The 9679-nt window shown below is 39.4% G+C and overlaps 1 protein-coding gene across 1 annotated transcript in view; it reads left to right on the top strand.

The window, feature by feature from the left end:
* Nucleotides 1-8746, top strand: part of top1a (DNA topoisomerase Ia) — an 11436-nt gene extending 2690 nt beyond the window's left edge. Inside the window, exons 3-21 of the mRNA XM_085273181.1 lie at nt 826-922; nt 1021-1141; nt 2237-2289; nt 2386-2481; nt 2598-2667; nt 2782-2870; nt 3015-3130; nt 3210-3331; nt 3436-3558; nt 3913-4100; nt 4190-4334; nt 4652-4795; nt 4942-5127; nt 5207-5275; nt 5425-5539; nt 5699-5826; nt 6841-6935; nt 7049-7198; nt 7399-8746. Of these exons, the coding sequence (XP_085129307.1) occupies nt 826-922; nt 1021-1141; nt 2237-2289; nt 2386-2481; nt 2598-2667; nt 2782-2870; nt 3015-3130; nt 3210-3331; nt 3436-3558; nt 3913-4100; nt 4190-4334; nt 4652-4795; nt 4942-5127; nt 5207-5275; nt 5425-5539; nt 5699-5826; nt 6841-6935; nt 7049-7198; nt 7399-7501 (2210 nt within the window). The 3' untranslated portion in view covers nt 7502-8746. The remainder of the gene's footprint in view (nt 1-825; nt 923-1020; nt 1142-2236; nt 2290-2385; nt 2482-2597; nt 2668-2781; nt 2871-3014; nt 3131-3209; nt 3332-3435; nt 3559-3912; nt 4101-4189; nt 4335-4651; nt 4796-4941; nt 5128-5206; nt 5276-5424; nt 5540-5698; nt 5827-6840; nt 6936-7048; nt 7199-7398) is intronic.
* The last annotated feature ends 933 nt before the right edge of the window (nt 8747-9679 follow it).

The raw sequence follows: 9679 nt of genomic DNA, 5'->3' as shown, positions 1-9679 counted from the left end.
TAGTTTATTAGTAACAGTGCTTTTAATTTCACTAAGCAGTCTGGCATAAATCGGAGTAGAATAAAACTCATCTTTGGATTAATGGCTGAACAAAGACATCCGAATTAAAAGGAACTAAATGAGCAAGATCTGAATCTGTTCTGAGACGGGCTTGGTCGCTGATTAAACTTCTCATGATTGGTACATGTGTGCCATTTTTGTCTTGTACTCTAGGAAATGTAGACATTCACATTGGTTAGATGGGCTAGAAGCTCTCAGATCTCCTTTTGCCTTAGACCTAAGGACAGTTTCTGTAAAAGAACCAGATTTAATTTGGCATTTGTTAATGACAATGTTGGGGTGTTAGCTCTTTAATTTTGAGAACTCTCTCTTTTAGGATTACGTTCCAGTCTTGGCTTGCACATTAAAGAAACTCAAAAGGCTATTTGGTTCTCTTGCATGTTTTAACATGCTAGTTGCTTCATATTGTCCAAAGCATGCGGCTTATAGTGGCAGTAGGAGGTGCTGTGCTGCTGTGTAATACATTATCTATTTGCAGCCTGCATGACATTCATTTGGGACAGACCTTTTTGTACTGAGTAATTTGTTTCTACTAAGAGAATAGACACAGGTGGACTGTTAAAGTTGTCATTTAAGACTAGTTTTCTGGACATTATCAATCTTGGCTGCTTGAGAGGACTCTGTTTTTGCTACTTATGCATTAAAACACACTTTCACATGTTTGCATATTAGTCCTCAGTGTGAGCAGACGGTTGTTTTTAATTCAGTGCGTCATTGTATCATTGTCTTGTTTATTTTGAAATTTAATACAGTTTTTATTTTCAGACTCTCACAAGCATAAAGACAAATATAAAGAGAAGGAACACAAACATAAGGACCACAAGAAGGATAAGGAGCGGGAGAAATCAAAATATGGAAACAGGTATAGTGTGTGTTTGTGCTTCGCTAGACATGCTTGATTGCTTTAAATAGTGGAAACTGAATGAGGTTAAATTAAGTTGTGAATTTCTAACACTATAGTGATCACAAGGATTCCTCTGATAAAAAGCACCGAGATAAGGAGAAGGAAAAGATGAAGCACAAAGATGGCAGCACAGACAAGTATAAGGAAAAGCACAAGGAGAAGAGGAAAGAAGAGAAGGTGACTTGCCAAGGAACTACATGATTGTAACATTTACAAATTAATTTTAGTGATGCTACATTAGGCAATTATGTTGTCTAAATCATACACTGGTATTATGGATTAAAATAGTTTTTTTTTTTTTTTTTTTTTTTTTTTTAAAGATGTGATAAATGGGAGGGGGAGAGCTGTGTGATATGACCAGAATTTCATTTCCTGTTAGTCATTTCTTATCCCACTAACAAAATCACAATCACTATATGGAAAGAGTGCTGTTGCTCTTTAATATTTAAATTCAAAAACTAAAAACATATTGGACTTGTGTGGCGACATCCATAATGATAAATGCTAGATGACCCCCACACAGTCCCAAGGTTTCCCCAGAGCTTTCCTGATGTTTCCAGCTATCCTTACTGCTGGATGCTGAGTGTCCAGTCTCTGAAGTGCACCATTGAGCTCGTGCAGGGATACGTTGTTCAAGTCGTCCATACATCTGCTGTTGCAGCGTAGTATGCTACGTTGTGGATTTCCTCCACTACTTTGGCTCGACACTCGTAATATAAATGAGGCAGTTCAACTTAGGTGAAGTGTTTTCAGCGGGGCGTCGTGTACCTTAAATAGAGTGCTTTAAAGTCACAAAACCCTATAGATATGTTGTAATGGATGCTGTTATCTTCATGAGTCTTTCTATGGCATCCAATGCGAAAGCCTGTTCTAACATTAGACTTTGCTCTAGCTTGAGCACTTAAACTCCTTTTGCTTCTCATTCGTAAACTCTTTCCATATTCTTTCACGGGATTCTTGCATAGGTTTGTAAGAAGAGGTTTGTGTCTGTGGCAGGGACTGGTTTGCAGTATAACTGACATAACGTCATTATGGTATATTTCATATTGCAGTCTTAATGGGGTTGTCTACTTAAAATAATGTATTGTATTGTCAAACTGCTCTTGATATCAGTGTTTATCTACTTAGATTTGGTGCTCTCAGATTAGTTTTGAACCCTGTAGAGAGGTTTTATAATGGAAGTATGAGTTTATAATTTTGCGTGTATGTGGGCATAGTTGTCATTTGCACTTCAGGCTCTTCTGTCTTACTGCCATTGTGTAAACATTTCAGATGAAGTCCTTTGATGAGAAAATAAAAAAGGAAAAGGAGAATGGCTTTGCCAGGTATGTCAGCACTATACTTTGCTCTTAAGTGCTGTCAGGATGCAGCATTCATATGAAGCTATCTAACTTCTGTTTTTAATGCGTTTTCTTTGGCAGCCCACTGTATATGAAGTCTGAGCCTGAGGATGATTTTTACCACTCTCCAAAACACGAGAGGTCTCTAAAAAGAGAACGAGATGATGATGTTAACGAGTAAGTTCTCTGTTCATAGACTGTAGTCTGTTTCACTAGGTTAGAGCATCTGTAGTCATCCATGCAAGTAAAGTTGTATCGCTGAGGCCTGATAACAAAGAGTGTTTTTGTTTCAGCGCTGAATTCAAACCTAAAAAAATAAAAACTGAAAATGACAAGAAGGCCAAGAAAAGGAAACAAGACGAGGTAAGTAAGAGACTTTAGTAGAGGGCAGAATTGTTTTGCTGCCATATCTTTTGTGTTAAATGTTAATCCCTACGTTGTCAGAAAGAACTAAATACTTTCACTTCCTTTTCCCAGGACATTAAGTCCAAAAAAACAAAACACAAAAAAGAAGTAACCGATGGAAAAAAGAAAGCAAAGAAAGAGCCTGAGGAGAAGTGGAAATGGTGAGTTAATTGGGTTAGCCAGCTGTACCAATCATACATGCTTATCAGTGTGGTGACAGGACAGCTGGATGTATTGTTGCTGGTTTTTTGTTTTTGTTATTTTCACTGTCATTATGTAAAAATGATTTATTTGCTTGATTCTAGGTGGGAAGAGGAGAGATACACAGATGGTGTCAAATGGAAGTTCCTTGAACACAAAGGGCCAGTGTTTGCACCAGCGTATGAACCTCTTCCTAGCCATGTCAAATTTTACTATGATGGTAAGGCTTTGCACAGTTCATCTTGTACGCTAGTGAAGGACTCTGAGGTGATTATAAATGTCTGACTTTTACATTTCAGGTAAACATATGAAGCTCAGCCCAGAAGCGGAGGAGGTAGCGACCTTCTTTGCCAAAATGCTGGATCATGAATATACCACCAAGGATATCTTCCGTAAAAATTTCTTTAAAGATTGGAGGAAGGTAAGCCTAAAATCTCTGCTCCTGTCAATAAAATAAAAAATATATATATCAAAAAATCTGTTCTTTGATTTACTTTAGTTTTTTTCAAAATTTTCTGGACACAGGAAATGACTTCAGAAGAAAGGGCTAAGCTCACAGACCTGAAAAAGTGTGACTTCGGTGAAATGAGCAACTACTTCAAGGCACAATCTGAAGCAAGGAAAGCCATGTCTAAGGAGGAAAAACAAGTAAGCTGCTGCCTACGTGTAGTGGGGCACACAGCATATTAACCTTAAACCCTTACATTCATTGATTCCTGTAGAGGGCTCTAGAGTTTTCTGCCATGCTGGATGTCATGTACCTAATAACAAAAGTGTGTTTCAGTTCTCCTTGGCTTTAATTCTGTATTTCCCCACTGATATCACACACCTTGTAAAACTTGATCAGTTAGTCAGGAAGAAATTCATAATGTTAGGCTGCTGTGATTTGATTAAAATTGGCACTTAAATGGTTCCAGTGAACAGTGAGTACCTAAAGGACCTCTGCAAAATGAAGCTTTTTTATTTATTTTTTAATTTTTTTAATTTTTATGCCTTTTGTAGAAAATAAAGGAAGAGAATGAACGCATCTTGCAGCAATATGGCTTTTGCCTCATGGACAACCACAAGGAACGTATTGCTAACTTCCGCATTGAGCCCCCAGGCCTGTTTCGTGGTCGTGGAGACCATCCTAAAATGGGGATGCTCAAACGCCGAATCAGGCCCCAAGACATTATCATCAACTGCAGCAAGTGTGTAAAGTAGTTTTATTTTCTCCTCGTGCTGATTACCAGCTTTTAATGCAGAATGTGATAACTAAATATTCACTGTTCCATAATAGGGATTCCAAGGTTCCTGAGCCTCCTCCCGGCACCAAATGGAAAGAAGTTCGTCATGACAATAAGGTGACTTGGCTGGTGTCGTGGACAGAAAACATTCAAGGCTCCATCAAGTACATTATGCTGAACCCGAGCTCTCGAATCAAGGTAGGCACCATAGCTGGCACATGCACAATGACTTTTTTTGTCTCCAGTCAAAGTTGAAATGATGCTGTATGGTCCAGTGGTCTCCTTAAAACTTTCCTGACTCTTTTGTGTTGCTTGCTCCACTGGAATGTAAAAATTGAGACCTTTCAAGAGCAGATTTTATTATTTTATTTATTTTTTTAAAAAAGTGACACAACATACTCCTGTCCTGTGGAAAAACCTAATTTAATTGGTTGTCACATAAATCAAATTGGGCATGCTTGTTTATGTAGACCTTTGCCTAATTTGTTACTCCTGTCTCATCTTTTTGCCTGCAGGGAGAGAAGGATTGGCAGAAGTATGAAACGGCACGTCGACTGAAGAAATGTGTGGACCGCATCAGAGCCCAGTACCGCGAAGACTGGAAGTCCAAGGAGATGAGGATCAGACAGAGGGCTGTGGCTCTCTATTTCATTGATAAGGTGAGGTCCTGTTACTGCTATTTGCATTATCGAGTGGGTGCATTTTGAAGGTTTTATGGTGTAATGACTTCACATTGCATGTGAGGGTTGGTGCGTTCTTGAACACTACCTCATTTAAGGTACTGTCTTTGTCTGGTGTACACTAGCTGGCTCTGAGAGCGGGTAATGAGAAGGAAGAAGGAGAGACTGCAGACACTGTGGGCTGCTGCTCACTGAGAGTTGAACACATCAAACTCTATCCAGAGAACGAGGGTCAAGAGTACGTAGTTGAGTTTGATTTCCTGGGTAAAGACTCGATCCGCTACTACAACAGAGTCCCTGTGGAGAAGAGGGTGAGCACCATTCTTACTGAAATGCAGTACTTTTGTGTAAACTCTGCTTCTTTATTTATGTGTGATTTGCCTTTTCCAGGTATTTAAGAATCTACAGTTGTTTATGGAGAACAAAGAGCCTGATGATGACCTATTTGATCGGCTGAATGTAAGTAAAATATACCCAGTTAAAGAAAACAAATCCCCTTTAATTTATGACTTGAGAATTCACAACATAAATCCTTATTTGAAATGACTTTCATAGCACCGCCATCTGCCTTTTTAAAACTTGGTTTCTTAATTCCATGTCTTCCTCAGACATCAATCCTGAACAAGCACCTTCAGGAGCTGATGGATGGTCTGACAGCCAAAGTTTTCCGTACATACAACGCCTCTATCACCCTGCAGCAGCAGCTGAAGGAGCTCACGACTGGTGTGTTTCCACGTAAATTGTGTAGAAATAACAAGGGGAGACGGCAAACTGTGTTCTGGTTTTGTTGTTATTGGCAAGCTTTTTATGTAGGTTTGTCTGCTGTTGTATAGCTAACAGGGTGGTGATAACTTTATTTATTTATTTTGTTCATAATCTTAGCGGAGGAGAACATTCCGGCCAAAATCCTGTCCTATAACAGGGCCAACAGGGCAGTGGCCATTCTGTGTAACCATCAGAGGGCTCCACCGAAGACATTTGAGAAGTCTATGCAGAACTTGCAGTCAAAGGTAAAAACTTTTTTCATACTCCAGTGAACTGAAAATGGTCCTTTTTTTTAAAATTATTATTTTATTTATTTTGTTTCCTTTTGCCAGTCCTGGTGTGGAGATTGCTCTGTTTAGTTTAGTTTTTATATTTGTTTTTTGACTTTTCACTCTAAACTCAACCAACAATGCTGCTAACATAAGAGGAGTTTCACACCACTTTACATAGAAATCAAAACTCTGAAGTCATTCAAATGCAGAGTATTGAGGAAATATGTTAACACGATTACAGAACCAAAAAGGTGGAACTGGGTAGTGAGGGCCTTGTGCACACATACTAAAGCAATTATGTAGTTTATCTCCTAAACAAAAAGGCAAGCATGTGGGCACATTTGGATTAGATGACTTACTAAATGGCTTTGCTGACAAGGTTGAAGCGTTTTTGTAAACAATAATTAAAGACCGCCTGACCAACATGCACTGCAGAACATTGTTCCATGAGTTTTGTCTCCTCTCTTTCCAACTTGAAGACAAAAAAATTAACTTTGTCCATCATTTAAATTGACTTTTAAAAATCCCTACAGCTGTGTTTTATTTTTATGCATGACAGATTTACCCATGCTTGGAGATGTGTCCATCAAGCAGTGCTCTCCTGTTGTGCCATGCAGAGCACTCAAACTCCCTGACTCAGGCACTTTGGGTGTCATCCCTGCTAATTTAGGGGGGGGGGGGGGACCTCTAAATGATATTGCAGTATTCACAGTACAACTTGGGGTTATAGTACAGTTTTTCATTAGGCATTTGCTTCCTTGGGATTTATAGCCACTAGCCAGCTGACGGAGCTACACCATGTGAATCATGTTTCTTCTGATTTTTGGCCACCCTGTAGGGGTACACTAAACTATAGTCTCAAGTTAAAAACAATCTGAGCATGGAAGTGTCTAGACAGTAAAATGTAATCTCCAAAATATAAAAAGGTCCAGTTGATCAAAAATAAAATTGATCAAACTCATCTGAAATGATTACTGTCATCCTTAGATTGACGCTAAAAGGGACCAGCTTGCTGATGCCAAGAGAGAACTGAAGAGCGCCAAGGCAGACGCCAAAGTACGAAAAGATGAAAAATCCAAAAAGTAAGTAGTCAGAGGTTTTAATAAAGTGTTTTTTTTTTTTTTCTTTCTTTCTCTCCCCTCTTGTTGTGAATCTTGTTTACATGCTTGTATTGCATTGTCTGCTTTCTCTGTAGGGCAGTGGAGAGCAAGAAGAAAGCGGTACAGAGGATAGAAGAGCAACTGATGAAGCTGGAAGTGCAGGCAACTGATCGAGAAGAGAATAAACAGATTGCACTCGGTACTTCCAAACTCAACTATCTGGATCCTCGCATTTCTGTGGCTTGGTAAGAGATTATTAAATTTTCTACCTTATGGTCACAAAGTAAAGGTACTAAATGAACAAATTAATTTTGGTGGTCAAAGGTCACTGACAAGGCACCAACTCCAATTTAAGAGGTGTCCTGTTACTTTTTGTAGTAACATGTAGTATGAAAAGCACTACTGCAATAAAACCTGTCCTTTATTTTATGACATTGTGGTGTAGGTGTAAGAAGTGGGGCATTCCCGTGGAAAAGATCTACAACAAAACCCAGCGTGAGAAGTTTGCCTGGGCCATTGACATGGCAGAAGACGACTATGAATTTTAGTTTGTGGTTTTAACTATGATACTTTTTTTTTTTTTTTTTTTTTTTCCAAAAAAAAAAAAATTGGATACTTGTTTTTTAGCTTTACTGAATTTTGCTCCGTGGCCAGACCTGACAAGGAATTTCAGAACTTTTGAGCGAAAAACAAAAAGGGCGACAAGATGAAATGATGTGAGGCCATTATGAAGGGTTAGGGGGGAGTTGTGGATAGTCTAAACATCTGATCTGAGATCGGGCAACAAGACTGAACTTTACCCACGACTAGGATTCAAGGCTTATTACTTGTAATTTAAAGACCCTTTTACCTTCTGTGATTGTCCACACTCTGGGACAAAAACCTGACAATGCCTGAACTTTGAACTCTGTGGTCCTTTTAGCTACTGTATCAAGCAAAAACAATGCTTTGTATCATTTTATTTTCTTTGTTCACTCACTTTGTATTTTAGCCATCCCATGTATTATTAATGAATTCTATATTTTGATAGACAAAGTAAAAAAATTGAATGAATTCCTTAACTACACCCACGCGCCTTTTGAGGAAATGAAAATGTGTGTTTGCGTGTGTGCGTGCGCGTGCTTGTGTGTGTTAGGGCTCAACCGTAGAAGCTGTCTGTTTGGGTGAATATTTTAAACTGGACTATGTTGAATTGTTGAGCATGGAAGGGGATGTCTGGGCAGGCAAAGGGGAAAATACTGCAACCATGTCAATATTTACTTAAACAAGCAGAATGTGAATATTTTGTTTTACAGCTTCTATCAGGGACTTTTTTTTTTTTTCTCATTGTAAATGTGAACCAATCAATTTTATCCTTTTGTTGCTAGCACCCTCGGACTCTCTCGCTGCATAGCCCTGTCTACATCTGATTTTTAACTTAATTTAAACAATTGTTCCAAAAAACCTCCCATATCTGTTACTTGAAGATGCTATGATAATGTATAAAGTCAGAAAATGGAGAGCGTGTGTGTGTGTGTGTGTGTGAGGGATATCAACTTTTGCCAAAAAGGAAAAAAAACTTCACCAAACTGTTACAATTTTAGGCAGGTTTTTAATTGTGTAATGATTGAGTATTGTAACATTTAATGTGAATTCAGTTCATTTTACTCCACTCTGTTCCACTCTTATAGAAAAGTTGATGTAAGTAGCTGTAAAGTCAACATTTTATTCCTGTTTTACCTTTTTTGTCATAGCCTTTTGATCATGTTTTAAGCTCATTGTAGATTGAAAAATGATTAAAACATTACAGGTAACTCATTGGCTTTGTGTGTTTTCTCGTTCTGTCTCTTACGCCACTGAAATGGCAACACCACCTGAGTTCAATTGCCCCATCAGGCCAGGGTCTTTCTGTGTGTTTGCATGTTCTCCCCGTGTTTGTGTGGGTTCTCTCTGGGTACTCCGGCTTCCTCCCACATTCCAAAGACATGCAGTTAGTGGAGATGGGTTAAGTGGTAACTAAATTGCCTGTGAGTGCGACTGGTTGCCTGTCTCTAAGTGTAGCCCTGCAACAGACTAGTGACCTGTCCGGGGTGTACCCTGCCTCTCGCCCTAAGACAGCTGGGATGGGCTCCAGCCTTCCCCTGCAACCCTGACAAGGATAAACTAAAGACAGTGGCTGGATGGATGCATATATTTTCCCCCTCCCTGATCAGAGGCCCCCCCCCCCCCCCCAGCTTAACGGATGCCTGTTGGGTTTGGAGCTTTAGCCACCGTGGCTCTCTTGCCTGATTTACAGCATTCTTAAACACAACTTTATTTCCTGTAATGGGAGAGCAAGCATGAGCTCTAAATTTTATTCCTATATCCATGAACAGCCCTGAGAACTGAATCAACAGAGCTCTGAAATACTTTAAGCTGGAAAACAAGCTGGTGTTATTAAATTCATGTGGGCAAAAAAAGGGGTTACAAAAATAAAAACTGGAAGGCTTCCCCCTGAATGTGATGTAGGAGGACTACACTACAGATATAGAGATGTTTGGGTGTTGCCTGCCGCCCCCTTATCTCTGGCACAAACTGTATTGTCAGCTGCTCGCCAGCAGGTGAGGCTGTGTGCATTTCTCCAGTCCTAGCACATTGCATGCTGCTTGAACATTCATCACACTGAATAATTTGACTAACACCACATGATTCATATTCACCCCTAACACAAGGTGCCGAACAAAAGAGGTGGGGGGAAAAAAGGAGCC

The sequence above is a fragment of the Mchenga conophoros genome, linkage group LG5, assembly GCF_057382185.1.
Source record: "Mchenga conophoros isolate Kocher_MC1m ecotype Shallow Benthic linkage group LG5, M_conophoros_male_GT1.1, whole genome shotgun sequence".
NCBI lineage: Eukaryota > Metazoa > Chordata > Actinopteri > Cichliformes > Cichlidae > Mchenga > Mchenga conophoros.
This window is presented reverse-complemented; position numbering and strand designations above follow the sequence as displayed.